The following is a 21,591-nucleotide window of genomic DNA, read 5'->3' as shown; positions in this document are numbered from 1 at the left end:
AAGTATTTGATACATCAGAAAAGCAGAACTTAATATTTGGTACAGAAACCCCCTTTAAATAAAGGTTAAACTCCAGGCCTGTCACATTATGGTGTAAAACACAGGGCTTAAGAATAAGGAATCACGTCAGCTTCTATTCATGGCATTTCTATCCACAACGTTTTACAACTTTTGGCTACTGAACATGACTCAGGCCTGTATTCAGAGAGATTCTCAACATTAAAGGTGCACTATGCATAAATCGCTCCGCCATTTCCTTGTTGCTAAACTTTAAATAGTTAGCCTAATTTCAGTTTGTGACAAAACAAGCAAGTATAGTGTAGATAATCATTGTACCGTCTAAACCGCAGTGAAATATATTTTCCATAACCGAAAATATTGTATTTTCAGCTTTTTGAAGCTGGTGTACAAAACCGATAGTGAAAGTCACAAAAATGAAACGTAAGAACGTGAAGCGTGAAGCATAGAAATAGCGCACACAGAACAGATCTACCGCTTCTTAGACTTGCTTTCAATGAGAATGACAGGTCTATAACATACATTTCAATGTGAATTTGGTCGGGTCGCCCATACAGTTACATATTGCAACTTTAAAGATTGAAATGCAATAAATAAAGCTGAGACGACACCCTATTCTACCTAACAGACAAGGATATCTGTTCTAAACAGGAACTTCTATGATATCATGTGCGGTCCTATGGTGAATCAACTACCGTAGGGTAATAGTGTCGTAAACTAGGCGTTTGAAAATTGTGAGAGGCAACCTGGATGTCTAGAGAGACTAGTAAGGTACAACAGTCTGCCACAGGAGGGGGCTAGAGATCTATAAGGTGCATGTGAAATCTCGTCTTGGGGTCCTGCAGTGTGTCGACAGTAGCGTGGAATGAAGAAGGCACATGTGCAGCTGTAACTCTGAAACATGTACACTGTTGCTGTATCAGTGTGGAAAATAAATATCAACGTCATTTCAAACCATGTTGAAGGCCTTCTTGGCATTTTCAACCTATTCCATCACTGTGTGTGTGTGTGTGTGTGTGTGTGTGTGTGTGTGTGTGTGTGTGTGTGTGTGTGTGTGTGTGTGTGTGTGTGTGTGTGTGTGTGTGTGTGTGGATGTGTTTAACTATACTTGTGGAGAATAGAATAGTGAACGAACAAACATTTGACCAACTGGGGACATTTTGTTAGTCCCCACAAGATCAAATGCTATTTCTAGGGGGTTTAGGGTTAAGGTAGAATTAGTGTTAGGGTTCGGGGTTAGGGAAAATACGATTTTGGTTATAAATTGTGGGTCCCCACAAGGTTAGTTAAACAATACTGTGTGTGTGTGTGTGTGTATGTGAATGAATTAACTTTGTTTTGTACAGGCATAAGAACAAACATACCGATAATAAATCATCAGTGAATACTGTAAATGGTGTATTGTGTTTTATAGTCCCTCCTTATTTAGGAAACTGATGCTGCTAATTGGTATTCATGTATTGCATGCCCCATTACTCTCTCACAGAGGGGTTCTGAGCCTTTGACCTGACAGCAGTAGTTTGTGTGTGTGTGTGTGTGTGTGTGTATGAGAGAGAGAAAGAGTGCGAGAGAGAGAATAGGAAGGAGAGAAAAGAGAGTGAGGGGGGGGGTCTAATGCAGTATTCATCCCTGACCACTTTGTCACGATGTATAATGATTAGACTTTGCTGTTACATTACTTCTTCCGCTGAGAAGACTCTTGACGGGAGTTCCACACGTTTTCGGATGTAGCTATCCCTTCTGGTGAGAGAGAGAGGCGGTAAGCAGAGAGAGAGAGAGAGAGAGAGAGACAGAGAGAGAGAGAGAAAGAGATAGTGAAATAGAAGAGTCCCATGGCTCCATTGCAGCTCGCTGTGTACTTGCGGCTCGCTCTCATATTCTTCTTCACGGCGTTTCTCTTCTTCCTCGATGTCTTCACTGCCAGCAGAGCAGCCTCCTCGTGCACTAACGTCCCCAGTCAGTTACCGACCAGGAGTCGAACCGGAGGAGATGAATAATATTTGGGTAAATATTACATTAAAAGTTTATTACAAATTAAATGAACACCCCCACCTCTGTGTCATGGTTGATTGTTTTCCCTCCAGGTGGCTGTACTGGTGGATACAATTTGTATTTGTATTTATTAAGGATCCAGCAACATTAAGGCAGTTATATACAATTTAAAATATTACATGACATTACATTTCATAACACTTTACCCAATACATTTAGTGTGTTCCCTCAGGCCACTACTCCACTATCACATTTTAGAAAAAATACAACATCCACGTGTGTGTAGAGTGCGTGTCTTATCAAGTGTATGTGTGTCTGTGCCTGTGTGTGTGTCTCTTCACAGTCACCGCTGTTCCATAAGGTGTATTTTTATCTGTCCACTACCACATATCTACAACACAAAATCCATGTGTACGTGTGTGCATGTTGCGTATGTTATCGTGTGTGTGTGTATGCATGTGTCTGTGCCTATTTGTTGCTTCACAGTCCCCGCTGTTCCATAAGATGTATCTTTATCTGTTTTTAAATCTAATTTTACTGCTTGCATCAGTTACCTGATGTGGAATAGAGTTCCATGTATCTATGGCTCTATGTAGTACTGTGCGCCACCCATAGTCTGTTCTGGACTTGGGGACTGTGAAGAGACCTCTGGTGGCCTGTCTTGTGGGGAATGCATGGGTGTCCGAGCTGTGTGCTAGTAGTTTAAACAGACACCTCGGTGCATTCAGCATGTCAACAGTTCTTACAAAAACAAGTAGTGATGAAGTCAATCTCTCCTCCACTTTGAGCCATGAGAGATTTACTTGCATATTATTCATGTTAGCTCTCCGTGTACATTTAAGGGTCAGCCGTGCTGCCCTGTTCTGAGTCAATTGTAATTTTCAGAGGGCCCTCTTTGTGGCACCTGACAACACGACTGAACAGTAGTCCAGATGCGACAAAACTAGAGCCTGTATGACCTGCCTTGTCGATATTGTTGTTAAAAAGGCAGAGCAACGCTTTATTATGAACAGATTTCTCCCATTCTTAGCTACTGTCGTATCAAAATGTTTTGACCATGACAGTTTACAATCCAGGGTGACTCCAAGCAGTTTAGTCTCCTCAACTTGCTCAATTTCCACATTATTTACTAAAATATTTAGTTGAGGTTTAGGGTTTAGTGAATGATTTGTCCCAAATACAATGCGTTTAGTTTTTGAAATATTTAGGACTAATTTATTCCTTGCCAACCATTCTGAAGCTAACTGCAGCTCTTTGCTAAGTGTTGCAGTCATTTCAGTCGCTGTAGTAGCTGACGTGTATAGTGTTGAGTCATCCGCATACATAGACACACTGGCTTTACTCAAGGCCAGTGTCACGACTTCCGCCGAAGTTGGTGCCTCTCCATGTGCGGGCGGCTATCGGCGGTCGTCGTCACCGGCTTTCTAGCTGCCACCGATCTACGTTTCTGTGTTCCATTTGTTTTGTCTTGTTTGTTCACACCTGGCTCCCATTGCATTATGATTATTTCCCTATTTAACCCTCTGGTTCCCACATGGTTTTGTGTGTGTTTGTTCATTGTGTTGTGTCTTACACTTTTGTGAGCTGGTGTGTTTTCCCTGCGTGGAAATTAGTGTTTGTTTTTTCAGAGTAAAGTACGTCGTGTACTCAGTTCTGTGTCCTGCGCCTGACTCCGTCCTACCGCTGCACATTTGACACATGACAGGAGCACGCACCTAATATGGAGTCAGCAGGTGCAGCCAGTCCTCCGGTGCCAGTGGAGGAGCGCGTCCAGCAGCACGCGACAATGCTTCAGAATCTTGGCACAGCTATGGATCGCGTGTTGCAGACCATGGAGTGATGGGAGAGAGGGGGTTTTCCCAGAACTTCAGGTCAACCCACACCGATGTCCACCCCTCCGTCACCTGGACCCAGTGGGATTCGGCTCTCGCTCCCGAGGGCATATGATTGGACGGCTGCCGGGTGCCAGGGGTTTCTGCTCCAGGTGGAGCTCTACCTGGCGACCGTCCACCCGGCCCCCTGTCAGGGAGAGCGCTTGAGTGGGCCAACGCCGAATGTGGAGGAATAGACGCAGCGTTGGTTCGCTATGAGGATTTCACCCGCCGCTTCCGGGCGGTCTTCGATCATCCACCTGAGGGGAGAGTGGCGGGGGAACGCTTGTTCCACCTCAGACAGGGGAAGAAGAGCGCACAGGACTTCGCACTGGACTTAAGGACTTTGGCGGCCAGCGCGGGATGGAATGAGAGGGCCTTGATTGACCATTACCGGTGCAGTCTACGTGAGGACGTTCGTCGGGAGCTGGCATGCAGGGACACCACCCTTACCCTCGACCAGCTGGTGGATCTATCGATACGGGTGGATAACCTGTTGGCCACCCGCGGACGTTCGGATCAGGACCCGTCCATTCCATCCCCCAGCACCTCCGACCCTACCCCTATGGAGCTCGGAGGTGCTGCTCTAAGGGTGACCGGACCAACTGTGGCCGCAGAGGGCACACTGCTGGTCGGTGCTGGGGAGGTTCCCCAGGGAGTCGAGGCAGCAGGCAGGGCACTGATGGATCATCCCAGGTGAGTTGGCACCTGACTTACCCAGAGCTCCCTGTTGCGCACATGTGTGTATGTATAGAATTTCCTGAGTTTTCCCCGCATTCCCAGCATAAGGCGCTAGTAGATTCAGGTGCAGCTGGGAACTTTATTGACCGTTCATTTGCACGTAGATTAGGGATCCCTATTGTTCCTGTTGATGTACCCTTCGCTGTACATGCCTTAGATAGTCGTCCTTTAGGGTCAGGCCTGATTAGGGAGGTCACAGCTCCACTATGTATGAAAACGCAGGAGGGTCATGTGGAGAGAATTAGTCTCTTCCTGATCGATTCTCCTGCGTTTCCTGTGGTGTTGGGGCTCCCCTGGTTGGCCTCTCATGACCCCACCATTTCGTGGCAACAGAGGGCTCTCAAGGGATGGTGGTCACGTCAGTGCTCGGGGAGGTGTGTAGGTGTTTCCATAGGTGCAACTACGGTGGAGAGTCCAAACCAGGTCTCTACTATGCACATTCCCCCCGAATATGCCGATTTGGCTCTCGCCTTCTGTAAAAAGAATGCGACTCAACTACCACCCCATCGACAGGAGGATTGTGCGATAAATCTCCAGGTAGGCGCAGCAATTCCCAGGAGTCATGTGTATCCTCTGTCTCAGGAGGAGACGGCGGCTATGGAAACATATGTCTCTGAATCTCTGGGACAGGGATACATTCGGCCTTCCACTTCACCTGCCTCCTCAAGTTTCTTTTTTGTGAAGAAGAAGGATGGAGGTTTACGCCCGTGCATTGACTATCGAGGTCTAAATCAGATCACTGTGTAGTACAGTTACCCACTGCCTCTCATAGCCAGTGTGACAGAGTCATTGCACGGGGCGCGCTTCTTCACCAAATTGGATCTCAGGAGCGCTTACAACCTGGTGCTTATCCGGGAGGGGGATGAGTGGAAGACGCCATTTAGTACCACCTCTGGGCACTATGAGTACCTTGTCATGCCGTACGGGTTGATGCATGCTCCATCAGTCTTCCAATCCTTCGTAGACAAGATTTTCAGGGACCTGCACGGGCAGGGTGTAGTGGTGTATTTAGATGACATTCTAATATACTCCGCTACACGCGCCGAGCATGTGTCCCTGGTGCGAAAGGTGCTTGGTCAACTGTTGGAGCATGACCTGTACGTCAAGGCTGAGAAATGTCTGTTCTTTCAACAGTCCGTCTCCTTCCTAGGGTACCGCCTGTCCGCGTCAGGGGTGGAGATGGAGAATGACCGCATTTCAGCCATGCGTAATTGGCCGACTCCAGCCATGACGGATCTTCCTCCGTCACAAGGTAACACCACAATCCTGGTCATTGTGGATCGGTTTTCTAAGTCCTGCCGTCTCCTTCCTTTGCCCGGTCTCCCTACGGCCCTACAGACTGCGGAGGCTCTGTTTACCCACGTCCCCGAGGCCGGTGTCAGCGCGCTGCTGGAGCCGCGCGTCAAGGGGGGGGGGGTACTGTCACGACTTCCGCCGAAGTTGGTGCCTCTCCTTGTGCGGGCGGCTATCGGCGGTCGTCGTCACCGGCTTTCTAGCTGCCACCGATCTACGTTTCTGTGTTCCATTTGTTTTGTCTTGTTTGTACACACCTGGCTCCCATTGCATTATGATTATTTCCCTATTTAACCCTCTGGTTCCCACATGGTTTTGTGTGTGTTTGTTCATTGTGTTGTGTCATACACTTTTGTGAGCTGGTGTGTTTTCCCTGCGTGGAAATTAGTGTTTGTTTTTTTCAGAGTAAAGTACGTCGTGTACTCAGTTCTGTGTCCTGCGCCTGACTCCGTCCTACCGCTGCACATTTGACCCATGACAGCCAGTGGCAAGTCATTAGTAAAGATTGAAAAAAGCAAGGGGCCTAGACAATGAAGATAGTTCAGTCAGGCCTTTTACAATTGAAAAAAAAATTCCTCAGTTCTGGACTGGTCTACTTAACCAGGTGTGTCTCCCATAGACACATTTTTACATTTACATTTTAGTCATTTAGCAGACGCTCTTATCCAGAGCGACTTACAGTTAGTGCATGCATTTTTCAGACACCATGAAAGAAAACAAAAAATCCCTTGTTATGTCGATATCACAAATTACTTATCTCATGATCACGACATAACAAAAGTTTTTTTTTTTTTCCGAGATCGCAAGATAAACTCTATAAATAGGAGTGGATGCATTGATGATAGATTGTCAGTGTGGCTGAGGCGGCAGAGCCCACGGTGGATCAGCGCATACGTTTTTATTGATTGATACACTAAGATATGGTACGTTTCATGCTTACATCATGCTTTTATTTGGGTTTGGAGCTCATTATCAGTTTATAAGTTAGAATGTTAGCAAGTTAAATGTCCCTTACCTTGAGCCAAGAGCTCTTGGGGAATCTAAGCCCTCGTGCGGCATTTAAGCCCTGAACGATGCCTGACAGGCAGGTCAGTTTCCCAGACTGTATGCCACCCCCAAGACAACAGCCAATTCCATGCAAGCAACGACACAGTGCCTTAAGAAAGTATTGATACACCTTGACTTATTTCATATTTTGTTGTGTTACAGCCTGAATTTTTTCACCCATCTAAACACAATACCCCATAATGACAAACTGAAAACATGTTTTTAGAAATGTTTGCAAATGTATTGATAATTAAATACAGCAATATTCATTTACATAAGTATTCACACCCCTGAGTCAATACTTTGTAGAAGCACTTTTGGCATCGATTACAGAGTCTTTCTGGGTAAGTCTCTAAGATCTTTCCACACCTGGATTGCGCAACATTTGCCCATTATTATTTTCATAATTCTTCAAGCTCTTTCAAATTGGTTGTTGATCATTGCTAGACAACCATTTTTAGGTTTTGTAACTCGGTCACTCAGGAACATTCACTGACTTCTTGGTAAGCAACTCCAATATAGATTTGAGCTTTTGTTTTAGGTTATTCTCCTGCTGAAAGGTGAATTCATCTCCCAGTGTCTGGTGGAAAGCAGACTGAACAAGGTTTTCCTCTAGGATTTTGCCTGTGTTTAGCTCTGTTCCGTTAGTAGCTTGGTGGAGTGTGTTTGACGCATTTCTGCGTAAACCTGTATTTTTCTGAATAAAGCCTGTTTCTGTGATTTACCCTCCTGCGCCTGACTCCTTCAACACCACCTTATCACAGTTGCAAACAGGATGCATGTTTCGTAATAGTTTTATTCTGTACAGGCTTCCTTCTTTTCACTCTGTCAATTAGGTTAGTATTGTGGAGTACCTACTGTTAATCCATCCTCAGTTTTCTCCTATCACAGCCATTAAACTCAGTAACTGTTTTAAAGTCACCGTTGGCCTCATGGTGAAATCCCTGAGCGGTTTCCTTCCTCTCTGGCAACTAAGTTAGGAAGGACGCCTGTATCTTTGTAGTGACTGGGTGTATTGATACACCATCCAAAGTGTAATTAATAACTTCACCATGCTCAAAGGGACATTCAATGTCTGCTTTTTTTTTAAATCTACCAATAGGTGCCCTTCTTTGCGAGGCATTGTAAAACTTCCCTGGTGTGTGTGGTTGAATCTGTGTTTGCAATTCATTGCTCGACTGATGGACCTTACAGATAATTGTATGTGTGGGGTACAGAGATGAGGTAGTCATTAAAAAAATCATGTTAAAAACAGTTATTGCACACAGTGTGAGTCCATGCAACTTATTATGTGACTTGTTAAGCACATTTTCACTCCTGAACTTATTTAGGCTTGCCATAACAAAGGGGTTGAATACTTATTTACTCAAGACATTTTTTATTAATTTGTTAAAATAAAAAATGTAACATAATTCCACTTTGACATTATGAGGTATTGTGTTTAGGCCAGTGACAAACAAATCTCAATTTAATCCATTTTAAATGCAGGCTGTAACACAGCAAAGGGTGTGAATACTTTCTGAAGTCCCCTGTAGCTCAGTTGGTAGAGCCTGGCGCTTGCAACGCCAGGGTTGTGGGTTTGTTTCCCACGGGGGGCCAGTATGAAAATGTATGCTCTCACTAACTGTAAGTCGCTCTGGATAAGAGCGTCTGCTAAATGACGTAAATGTACATGAAGGCACTGTAACTTAGCTAGACTGGTTAGCTAGCTAGCTAGCTTGTTACAGTATATGCTGGTTGTTAGCTTGCGTAACTGATATGTGTATAATTGTAAGGGACACTTCATGTTTTATGGATAATATTTATATTTACAAAAGGTCCTTTTTTTTTTTTTTTGCAAGATACACCAATTAATTCAGGCTACAAGAGTGTAGACCCAATGACGATCGCCGAATGTCATTACACCTTTTGGTGTTTTGTAACAGATGTCTCTTTCTTTTCATCAAATGGCGCAAGTGCACAGTGCACTGTTTGGATGTTGGTATTATTTTGGTAACCCAGGTAACCTACTTTTTAAACTTAATTGTTTGGATGGGGCGGCAGGTAGCTTAGTGGTTAAGAGCGTTGTGCCAGTAACCGAAAGATCGAAAAATCTGTCGATGTGCCCTTGAGCAAGGCACTTAACCCTAATTGCTCCTGTAAGTCGCTCTGGATAAGAGCATCTGCTAAATGACTAAAATGTAAATGTAATGGATGTTGGTATTATTTTGGTAACGCAGGTAACCTACTTTTTAAACTTAATTGTTTGGATGTTGGTATTATTTTGGTAACCCAGGTAACCTACTTTTTAAACTTAATTGTTTGCCAATAAGATGAAAACATAATTCCTGGTTGTGTTCACACCAAATTATTATTATTATTATTATGATTTATTTTTTTATGACTCTTAGAAACATATTTTTTTTTCATGCACGCGCTTGCATAAGGGATCCCGTGAAAAAATAGAGAACCCCGAATGTCACGGTATAATTCGACTGATCCTAGTCAATGAAAACCTAACCATAGAAGAAGTAAGTAGTAACATGGGGGGGCAGAGCCAGCCATCCACACACACTCACTGTCTAGTTAAACACTCTCCCAGAATGGATGTCAGATTTATCACTGCTGTGTGTGTGTTAGGAAACAACTTACAAGTTCAAGTCTGTTTATTCGTCACATATAGATGGTGTACACTGAGTGCACAAAACATTAGGAACACCTTCATAATATTGAGTTGCACCCCCTTTTGCCCTCAGAACAGCCTCAATTTGTCGGGGCATGGACTGTACAAGGTGTCGAAAGCATTCCACAGGGATGCTGGCCCCCATGTTGACTCCAATGCTTCCCACTGTTGTGTCAAGTTGGCTGGATGTCCTTTGGGTGGTGGACCATTCTTGATACACACAGGAAACTGTTGAGCATGAAAAACCCAGCAGCATTGCAGTTCTTGACACAAACTGGTGCGCCTGGCACCTACTACCATACCCCGTTCAAAGGCACTTAAATATTTTGTCTTGCCCATTCACCCTCTGAATGGCACACATACACAATCCATGTGTCAATTGTCTCAAGGTTTAAGAATCCTTCTTTAACCTGTCTCCTCCCCTTCATCTACACTGATTTAAGTGGATTTAACAAGTGACCTCTATAAGAGATCATAGCTTTCACCTGGATTCACCTGGTCAGTCTGTCATGGAAAGAGCAGGTGTTCCTAATGTTTTGTACACTCAGTGTAATGAAAAGCTTACTTGCAGGTTCACCTCTCGACAATGCAACAACAATAGGAAAAGTAAGTAAGTGAATGAATGAAAGGAGTCTACTGCCATGTCACAGGGTAAGTAGTTTCACATCACAGTAGTGATAAGACATACTGCCATGTCACAGGGCAAGTAGTTTCACATCACAGTAGTGATAAGACATACTGCCATGTCACAGGGCAAGTCGTTTCCCATCACAGTAGTGATAAGTCCCCTGTAGCTCAGTTGGTAGAGCATGGCGCTTGCAACGCCAGGGTTGTGGGTTTGTTTCCCACGGGGGGCCAGTATGAAAAATGTATGCACTCACTAACTGTAAGTCGCTCTGGATAAGAGCGTCCGCTAAATTACTTAAATGTTAAATGTTAAAGACATACCGTCATGTCACAGGGCAAGTAGTTTCACATCACACTCAGTAGTGATAAGACATACCGTCATTTCTCAGGGATAGGAATCATCATCAATATCGCCAAGGCTGAGGACAAAGGTGGCAGGTAAAATCTGTCGATGTGCCCTTTGAGCAATGCACATAATATCAAAATGTAATCTAAAATGTAATCTACATAATCCCCAAAAGTAATTATTTATCATGAGAGGGCCATAAACAATAACTAGTAATATTGCATATTCGAAGAAAGGTTATAACTTGCTGAGGTGTAGTCAATTTTGAGGACACAACCTCAAGTACACAGTACAAATATGATACAAATATGAAAATATGAACTATTTCATACAATGTATTTCCTATTCAACAAAACTATGAGTAAGGCTTAACATGATTTATATGCTTTCTAAGTATAGTATAATCAAATTATTGTTTGAATAACTACAATATAAGATTTCCCCTTATAACTGTAAAATACATATTTGTATGTTTAGTGATAGAGAAAATGTGCATCTTTTTTAAAGGTCTCTCTTGATCAAAAGGACTGTCCCCATCGCTGTGAATGTCTCACAGAGCTCTAGCCTGGCTTCCTGAACTCCTTAGGAACTCGCCTGGCTTCCTGAACTCCTTAGGAACTCGCCTGGCTTCCTGAACTCCTTAGGAACTCGCCTGGCTTCCTGAACTCCTTAGGAACTCGCCTGGCTTCCTGAACTCCTTAGGAACTCGCCTGGCTTCCTGAACTCCTTAGGAACTCGCCTTTCATCTCATATTAATCTTGTCCCTCTATGACAGAGTGTTTCTTGTAAAACATTTATGAATTATTTGAGATTACTTTGATAAAGTTGGCTATAAATCGATCTCTGAATGTGCTAGAGCGACGAAACTAGTCTCTCCTGTTGCGCTACGATGTAAGAATTGCAGGCATGTGCTTTTTTGTCGGGAAACGGTCTTTTCACGCCACTTTGATAGCGAAGTGACTAGCGGGTTAGGAGAATTACCATTGCAGGTTAAGAGACTGAGGTTAAGGTTAGGAAAAGGGTTAGGGTAAACGAACCTGCTACGAAAATCACTTTGTATTGAAGTGAAGTGTCCCATGCTTTGTCAGTGGCTGTGACGTAGGGTTCAGCCAGGAGTTGATAGACAGTCACAAGAGCGAATTAAATGGTAGGAAGGACATCCCAGCTTCAAGTGGTGTCACTCATCCTACGTCACACAGGCGGAAGAGATAAAAAGTCCATGAGAACCATGGCTACCAGGGCTACTAGGGCTACCAGGGCTACCATGGCTACCAGGCCTACCAGGGCTACAAGGGATACTAGGGCTACCAGGGCTACCATGGCTACCAGGGCTACCATGACTACCAGGGCTACAAGGGCTACCAGGGCTACCATGGCTACCAGGGCTACAAGGGCTACTAGGGCTACCAGGGCTACCATGGCTACCAGGGCTACCATGGCTACCAGGGCTACAAGGGCTACTAGGGCTACCAGGCTACCATGGCTACAAGGGCTACCAGGACTACTAGGGCTACCATGGCTACCAGGGCTACCACGGCTACCAGGGCTACCAGGGCTACTAGGGCTACCACGGCTACCAGGGCTACCAGGGCTACCATGGTTACCAGGGCTACCAGGGCTACCAGGGCTTCAAGGGATACCAGGGCTACCAGGCTACCAGGGCTACCATGGCTACCAGGGCTACCACGGCTACCAGGGCTACCAGGGCTACCAGGGCTACTAGGGCTACCACGGCTACCACGGCTACCAGGGCTACCAGGGCTACCAGGGCTACCAGGGCTTCAAGGGCTACCAGGGCTACCAGGCTACCAGGGCTACCAGGGCTACAAGGGCTACCAGGGCTACCAGGGCTACTAGGGCTACTAGGGCTACCACGGCTACCAGGGCTACCATGGTTACCAGGGCTACCAGGGCTTCAAGGGCTACCAGGGCTACCAGGCTACCATGGCTTCCAGGGCTACATTTACATTTACATTTACGTCATTTAGCAGACGCTCTTATCCAGAGCGACTTACAAATTGGTGCATTCACCTTATAGCCAGTGGCATAACCACTTTACAATTGTATTTTTTCCTTCTTTTTTTTTGTTGTTGTTATTTTTGTTATTATTATTATTATTTTTTTTCATGTATTTTTTTTTGGGAGGGGGGGGGGGGGGTAGAAGGATTACTTTATCCTATCCCAGGTATTCCTTAAAGAGGTGGGGTTTCAAATGTCTCCGGAAGGTGGTGAGTGACTCCGCTGTCCTGGCGTCGTGAGGGAGCTTGTTCCACCATTGGGGTGCCAGAGCAGCGAACAGTTTTGACTGGGCTGAGCGGGAACTATGCTTCCGCAGAGGAAGGGGAGCCAGCAGGCCAGAGGTGGATGAACGCAATGCCCTCGTTTGGGTGTAGGGACTCATCAGAGCCTGAAGGTACGGAGGTGCCGTTCCCCTCACAGCTCCATAGGCAAGCACCATGGTCTTGTAACAGATGCGAGCTTCAACTGGAAGCCAGTGGAGTGTGCGGAGGAGCGGGGTGACGTGAGAGAACTTGGGAAGGTTGAACACCAGACGGGCTGCGGCATTCTGGATGAGTTGTAGGGGTTTAATGGCACAGGCAGGGAGCCCAGCCAACAGCGAGTTGCAGTAATCCAGACGGGAGATGACAAGTGCCTGGATTAGGACCTGTGCCGCTTCCTGTGTAAGGCAGGGTCGTACTCTCCGAATGTTGTAGAGCATGAACCTACAGGATCGGGTCACCGCCTTGATGTTAGCGGAGAACGACAGGGTGTTGTCCAGGGTCACGCCAAGGCTCTTCGCACTCTGGGAGGAGGACACAACAGAGTTGTCAACCGTGATGGCGAGATCATGGAACGGGCAGTCCTTCCCCGGGAGGAAGAGCAGCTCCGTCTTGCCAAGGTTCAGCTTGAGGTGGTGATCCGTCATCCATACTGATATGTCTGCCAGACATGCAGAGATGCGATTCGCCACCTGGTTATCAGAAGGGGGAAAGGAGAAGATTAGTTGTGTATCGTCAGCGTAGCAATGATAGGAGAGGCCATGTGAGGATATGACAGAGCCAAGTGACTTGGTGTATAGCGAGAATAGGAGAGGGCCTAGAACTGAGCCCTGGGGGACACCAGTGGTGAGAGCACGTGGTGCGGAGACAGCTTCTCGCCACGCCACTTGGTAGGAGCGACCGGTCAGGTAGGACGCAATCCAAGAGTGAGCCGCGCCGGAGATGCCCAGCTCGGAGAGGGTGGAGAGGAGGATCTGATGGTTCACAGTATCAAAGGCAGCAGACAGGTCTAGAAGGACAAGAGCAGAGGAGAGAGAGTTAGCTTTAGCAGTGCGGAGAGCCTCCGTGGCTACCAGGGCTACCAGGGCTACTAGGGCTGCTAGGGCTACCACGGCTACCAGGGCTACCAGGGCTACCATGGTTACCATGGCTACCATGGCTACCAGGGCTACCAGGGCTACCAGGGCTGCCGCTCAGTTCAAGCCATTTCGATCTACAGTGTCCACACATAGATTTCTAAGCTAAAATGTCGGTCGGAACCGGTATCAGAACCATGCAGGTCCTAACCCTAATTTGCTCCAGGATGCCGTACTACTATGGCTGACCCTGAGTACTACTATGGCTGATCCTGAGTACTACTATGGATTAACCTGAGTACTACTATGGCTGACTCAAAGTACTACTATGGCTGACCCTCACTACCACTATGGCTGATCCTCAGTACTACTATGGCTGACCATAAGTACTACTATGGCTGAACCTGAGTACTACTATGGCTGACCCTGAGTACTACAATGGCTGACCCTGCGTACTACTATGGCTGACCCTGAGTACTAGTATGGCTGAACCTGAGTACTACTATGGCTGACCCTGAGTACTACAATGGCTGACCCTGAGTACTACTATGGCTGACCCCGAGTACTAGTATGGCTGACCCTGAGTACTACTATTGCTGAACCTGAGTACTACTATGGCTGACCCTGAATACTACTATGGCTGAACCTAAATACTACTATGGCTCACCCTGAGTACTACTATGGCTGACCCTGAGTACTACTATGGCTGACCCTGAATACTACTATGACTGACCCTAAGTATTACTATGGCTGACCCTGAGTACTACTATGGCTGACCCTGAGTACTACTATGGCTGACCCTAAGTACTACTATGTCTGACCCTAAGTACTACTGTGGCTGACCCTGAGTACTACTATGGCTGACCCTTACTACTATGGCTGACCCTGAGTACTAATATGGCTTACCTTAAGTACTGCTATGGCTGACCCTGAGTACTACAATGGCTGACCCAAAGTACTACTATGGCTGAACCTAAGTACTATTATGGCTGACCCTAAGTACTACTATGGCTGACCCTGAGTACTACTATGGCTGACCCTAAGTACTACTATGGCTGACTGTAAGTACTACTATGGCTTATCCTAAGTACTACAATGGCTGACCCTAAGTATTACTATGGCTGAACCTGAGTACTACTATGGCTGACCTAAGTACTACTATGGCTGACCTAAGTACTACTATGGCTGAACCTAAGTACTACTATGGCTGACCTAAGTACTACTGTGGCTGAACCTGAGTACTACTTTGGCTAAACCTGAGTACTGCTATGGCTGAACCTGTAAAACAACACATTTCACTATCAGGTGTGCATAGCAATAAATAGTCAGTGTTGCAACTCGATTACTAGAACATGATCTAGCACAAACATATGTGTGTGTGTGTGTGTGTGTGTGTGTGTGTGTGTGTGTGTGTGTGTGTGTGTGTGTGTGTGTGTGTGTGTGTGTGTTTTACAGGGCACAGTGTGTATGGATCCAGTGGTGTTGTCGTACAGTCAGACCATGTACATGACTGGCCTTCTGCTGGGATCTCTGTTTGGAGGAGCTCTCTCTGACAGGTGACACACACACACACACACACACACACACACAAACACACACACACACACACACACACACACACACACACACACAGTAAACGATACACTGTAACACATGGAAGTTGTGTGTGTGTGTGTGTGTGTGACCAGGTACGGTAAGCGAGCGGTGCTGCTGGTGTGTGTGTGTGTCCATGCTGTGACCGCTGTGCTGCCGGCCGTCCTTCCTCACGCCCTCCTCTTCCTCACCCTGCGCTGTCTGGCCGGGGTCTCCTGCTGCTGCATCAATATCTGCAGCTTCAGCCTGGGTAAAACACACACACACACACACACACACATACACACACACACACACACACACACACACACACACACACACACACACACACACACACACACACACACACACAGTTACACACACAGTTACACACACACATCTACCCTACTGTAACTGTGTGTGTGCATCATGACATGTGCCTTTGGGCTTGTATTTAACTGTATGTGTGTGTGTGTGTGTGTGTGTGTGTGTGTGTGTGTGTGTGTGTGTGTGTAGGTGTGGAGTGGAGTCTTCCCAGGTATCGTATATGGCCCCCGGCCCTCCTGTCTTTCTCCTTCAGCCTGGGTATGATGGCCCTGGCACCGCTGGCATACCTCACACACACCTGGACTCAGCTACACCTGGCGCTGGCCATACCACAGATCCTCTGTCTGCCTCTCTACTAGTGAGTAACACACACACCTGGACTCAGCTACACCTGGCGCTGGCCATACCACAGATCCTCCCCCTTCTCAGCTCCAATCAGGAGAGAGAGCGTGAGTAAACCTGTAGTGAAATGCCATGAATCCCCCCCTTCTCAGCTCCAATCAGGAGAGAGAGCGTGAGTAAACCTGTAGTGAAATGCCATGAATCTCCCCCTTCTCAGCTCCAATCAGGAGAGAGAGCGTGAGTAAACCTGTAGTGAAATGCCATGAATCTCCCCCTTCTCAGCTCCATTCCTGAGTCTCCTCACTGGCTGCTCCTGAAGAGGAGGACACACACTCTGGAGAAGTACAGGAGACACAGTCCTGAGGACAAACGCTATCTAGACCTGGTACGCACACACACGCACGCACGCACACACACACACACACACACACACACACACACACACACACACACGTCTGTACTATATCAGTGTTCCTAGACTCGACTCAGGCCTGTGTGTGTGTGTGTGTGTGTGTGTGTCGTCTGTTTATCTCGTAGCTGTTGGACACAGAGGGGAAGGACCTGCAGCAAGTTCCCCTGGACACACCTGACAATGAGACACACACACACACACTGGAGACAGACACACACACACTGGAGACAGACACACACACACTGGAGACAGACACACACACACTGGAGAGAGACACACACACACTGGAGACTGACACACACACACTGGAGACTGACACACACACACTGGAGACAGACACACACACACTGGAGAGAGACACACACACACTGGAGAGAGACACACACACACTGGAGAGAGACACACACACACTGGAGAGAGACACACACACACTGGAGACTGACACACACACACCAAAGGCAGACATGCAAACACAGGAGGAAAACATACTTTCCCATTGTGGACACATGAGAAGTCCCACCATCCTACTGCGCCTGATCATCATGAGTTACATTGGGTAGGTGGGTTTGTGTCTGTGTGTGTGTCTGAAGTATTGTTTTGGCTCTGTATTCCAGTGTTACAGGTTTTGGTATTTCCATTTATATTTTGAGGTAGCGCGTTAGCACGTAGGGCGGAACGATTGTTGTCACCTCGTTAGTCAGTATGTGTTACACCTGTACTGGCTTGTCCATCTCGTTAGTCAGTATGTGTTACACCTGTGTTGGCTTGTCCATCTTGTTAGTCAGAATGTGTTACACCTGTGTTGGCTTGTCCATCTCGTTAGTCAGTACGTGTTACACCTGTACTGGCTTGTCCATCTCGTTAGTCAGTATGTGTTACACCTGTACTGGCTTGTCCATCTCGTTAGTCAGTATGTGTTACACCTGTGTTGGCTTGTCCATCTCGTTAGTCAGTATGTGTTACACCTGTGTTGGCTTGTCCATCTCGTTAGTCAGAACGTGTTACACCTGTGTTGGCTTGTCCATCTCGTTAGTCAGAACGTGTTACACCTGTGCTAGCCCAGGTGATATTTAAGAGTTGCTGACCCAGTGCTCCAGTTGGTTCTTGAGAGAGTGGGCATGAGAGAATTTGGAAGTGCATTACCATGGTTTAGTGCTTCCCCTTTTGGTGTGATAAAAACAAATACTTTTATCTTGTGCTCTCCCCTTTTGGTTTGCTCCACATTATAAGTTGGTGTGGGGGTTTATTTTGGTTTGTGTTTTCTGGGGCAAATTTTATAGGCATTCATGGCGGGTGTCTTTTAGGACCTGTACTCTTGTTGGTAGTCAACTTTCGGTGGACACCCCCAGGAGTCTCTTTGAGAACCCCTCCTAAAACCCACCTGTTTCCGTTTTGTTTTGGTTGTCAGTGATTTTCTTTGATAGTTCCCTTAGTTCCCTTTGTTTTGAGCGACATTCTGAGTTTGTGTCATTGGAACGTAACACCAGCACTTTGGATTTAAAATGATACAATGACTATGAGGTTAAAGTGCAGACTGTCAGCTTTAATTTGAGGGTATTTTCATCCATATTGTGTGAACGGTTTAGACATTACACTTTTTGTACATAGTCCCTCCATTTTAGGGGACCAAAAGTATTGGGACAAATTAACTTCTGTGTATTGAAGTAGTCAAAAGTTTAGTATTTGGTCCCATATTCCTAGCACGCAATGAAAATACTCTCAAATTAAAGCTAACAGTGAACTTTAACCTCATTGTCATTGTATCATTTAAAATCCAAAGTGCTGGAGTACAGAGCCACAACAACATTGTCACTGTTGGAGCTCACTGAATGTGTGTTTAAAAAAAATTAGGTTGTCAGGTTCTATTTCCGTACTCCATTTGTTCTCTAGTCCTGTGCAGTTCAGTTGGTTGAGCATGGAGTTTGCAACACCAGGGTTGTGGGTTTGATTCCCACGGGGGGCCAGTATGAAAAATGTATGCACTCACTAACTGTAAGTCGCTCTGGATAAGAGCGTCTGATAAACGACTAAAATGTAAAATGTTCTACAGCATCTGTCTGATGCGGTCTCTCCCCCCTGTGCATGCGTGTTAGGCTAGCGTCAGCCCTGACGTACTACGGTATCTGTCTGAATGTCGGGCGTTTCGGGGTGGATGTCTTCCTGGCTCAGTTCTTCAGCGGCCTATCAGAGGCACCCTGCCTGCTCGTCCCATTCCTATTGGCCCGCTGTGGCAGACGCCCAATCAGCATGCTGTCCCTGCTCCTCAGTGGCTCCTTCTGCCTGCTGTCCCTGCTCGCATCACGCTTCTACGGTAAACACACACACACACACACACACATACACACAAACCTCCAATGATCCAACATAGTGTGTGTGTGTGTGTAGATGTCCCAGGGTTGGTGATGGCTCTGGCCCTGGTGGGGAAGCTGTGTATGCAGACCACTGTGTTTGTCTCTCTGCTCTACGGCATCGAACTCTTCCCTACGCTCATCAGGTGTGTCTGTGTGTCTGACCCCTGAGATACCTGCAGTCACAGGACTAGTCAGTCCCTATCTCAACCATGTGGGTCAAATGTCATCTTGCTTATCTCCGTGCTTGAGTAATAGATGATGTATGTATCTCTGTTTGTGCAATATGTGTATGTTTGAGTTGTATGGGCGGACTGTATCCTGACTGTGTGTGTGTGTGTGTGTGTGTGTGTGTGTGTGTGTGTGTGTGTGTGTGTGTGTGTGTGTGTGTGTGTGTGTGTGTGTTTTCAGACAGAAGTGTGTGGGCTTGGTGTGTCTGTGTTACAGGGTGGGCTGTATCCTGAATGCGGTGGTCAGTCCTAGAGGAGAAACCATCCCATTGGCCGCTATGATTCTTTATGGGAGTGGCCCCATTGTTGGGGCGGGACTGTGTCTGTTGCTACCGGAGACCAGTGGTGTGCCGCTCCCTGATTCGCTGGAGGACTGTGACAGACAGCCCAGGCTTCACCTACCAACCCTCCCCTTGGCTTGGTCATCATGCTTCAGAAGGCAAGAGACCTTTGACACACACACACACACAAATTACACACTCACCCGATTGGCACAAGTCGCGCACACACTAACACAAATACACGTGGGCATACACACACTTTGCCTGCTACTGGGGAGCTAAATGGTGTGTGTTTGAGTGGGAGTGTGAAACACTTGCAGTGGTCTCTCTCTCTCTTCAGTTTGTCAACAGCAGCTGGCATGAAATGCTATGACTCAGAGTTCAGACAGCTGGTGTGTGTGTCAGTGTGTGTGTGTGCATGTCAGTGTGTGTGTCAGTGTGTGTGTGTTACATAACTTCTCATTTTAGGTAAGCTATTTACCCCCTCTCTCCCTGCCCACTCCCCCCCTCTACCTCCATGTGTAATGTGACCTGTTTCAGTCCCTACATGCTGGGCACTGACGCCAGTTAAACGTTTACATTGAATTGAGTTGTCAACTAACGTGAAATCAACATGAAATCAAACTAAATGTGAACCATGTCACTTAGGTTAAACATTTGTTTGTGAAAAAAACATTTAAAAAAAAATCCTTTACATTGTTGACTTTTTTGCAAATTCAGTTAGTTTTCCACATTGATTAAACATCATTACATTTCTTTTTTTTTTATGACGTGGAAACAACGGTGATTCAACCAGTTTGTGCCCAGTGGGTAGTGTGACCTGCTAGTCAAGAGTGTCCTGGACAAAGAAACATGTTCAATAGAGACACACGGTGGACTCTTGTGTGTTAAAGTCTCTCCAGCTGAGATGTGTGTATTTCCTGACAGGCGCTCAGCGGACACCCCGGCTGACAAGGCCTGTCCATTCCTGGGAGACACAGACCCTGAGAAGCCCTCCTACAACCCACAGGAACCCAACTGAACTGAAAAAAAAAACGCTGCACACACATACACACACTCCACAAACACACGTACTGTAGATCCATATATTTAAAGTTCCATGGAGCTCTGAGATTTAAAGTCCTGTGAACAGGATATGTCAGGATCTCTAACTGCAAAGACTGTAATGCACAGAATGGGTCATGTTCATTTGGCTCAGAACAGAAGAAACTGGGAGATTTTGTCTTCTTTCGCAAAACATTTTGCCACATTGTGCCCTACTGAACACGACACCGGTTTTGCTGTTTAAACTTGTTTTAATCTTTCGGATCTTGTCTCTCCCACAGCCTGTAGAGGCCTTCTGAGAGCATTCCAAGGGTCTTATGAAATCTGTAGAATTTTTTGGGCTGATTCCGTCTACTCCCAAATTCTGTTTTCTCCTTGAGTTGTTTCAGGTTTTGGCTCTCAGAATCACACCTTTTTTAATAGAAAAAACAACAACACTGGATGTTCTACGTCCACAACAACGCTTAAACCACATCAGGAGACCACTTCTGAGATCTGGGACAAATCTAAGAACAGCCAGAGACCATTGTTTGGTTAGCGGTGTTTCTGTAGAGCTCCTGATTGCAGAGTTTACAAAACAAATGGCCACTGGATTGATACAAATAATCATGATATCATTCTGACAGGTAGGCATAGGCTACACTGTAGTTAACGTTTAATAGAGAAGGTTTTTGGGAAAGCCTTTCCATCTACCAGCAGACGGTTATCATTAGCATCATCGCTAACGGATGCACAGTGTAGGTAGACAAGACATACGATCACCACAACACACAGACGGGCATTCCTCAGCCCTTTCAGAAAGTCGCAGGAAAATACGAATCATTGATGCATTTTGTTTAGGTCGTATGATTAACTTGGGCAAATAAAATAAGTTCAATAAAAAATTGTATATTGTTGAATTCCGTTATAATGTCTGGATTCCATAATTCCAGTCAGATTTTAAAGGCCCAGTGCAGTCAAAATTCTGTTTTTACTGTGTTTCGTTTCATAATATACAACAGCTGATGAAACTAATACTGTAAAAGTGTGAAAATGTCTTATCAGTGTTATCAGTTTAAGACCTTCTAATCAGCAGGTTTGCAT

General features: G+C 46.1%; 1 protein-coding gene across 1 annotated transcript; it reads left to right on the top strand.

Moving 5' to 3' along the window:
• Positions 1–15,338: 15,338 nt before the first annotated feature.
• Positions 15,339–21,383, top strand: LOC311145955 (solute carrier family 22 member 13-like). Its single transcript, XM_084182358.1, has 9 exons — positions 15,339–15,508; positions 15,641–15,795; positions 16,041–16,209; positions 16,476–16,578; positions 16,731–17,161; positions 18,699–18,916; positions 18,991–19,099; positions 19,365–19,622; positions 20,392–21,383. Exons 1-9 carry the CDS (start codon positions 15,420–15,422, stop codon positions 20,483–20,485), a joined length of 1,626 nt encoding a protein of 541 aa, XP_084038484.1. The 5' UTR covers positions 15,339–15,419; the 3' UTR covers positions 20,486–21,383.
• The last annotated feature ends 208 nt before the right edge of the window (positions 21,384–21,591 follow it).

This window comes from Coregonus lavaretus, assembly GCF_964263955.1.
Source record: "Coregonus lavaretus genome assembly, chromosome: 18".
Taxonomy (NCBI): domain Eukaryota; kingdom Metazoa; phylum Chordata; class Actinopteri; order Salmoniformes; family Salmonidae; genus Coregonus; species Coregonus lavaretus.
The sequence above is the reverse complement of the archived record's forward strand: the minus strand, read 5'-3'. Positions and strand labels throughout refer to the sequence as shown.

Excerpts from the sequence above, each read along its gene's own strand:
- LOC311145955 (XM_084182358.1), top strand. The coding sequence starts at position 15,420 with ATGGATCCAGTGGTGTTGTCGTACAGTCAGACCATGTACATGACTGGC. Across the intron at positions 18,917-18,990 it reads GCTCGCATCACGCTTCTACG|ATGTCCCAGGGTTGGTGATG; the intron begins GTAAACACACAC and ends GTGTGTGTGTAG. Across the intron at positions 19,623-20,391 it reads TGGTCATCATGCTTCAGAAG|GCGCTCAGCGGACACCCCGG; the intron begins GCAAGAGACCTT and ends ATTTCCTGACAG.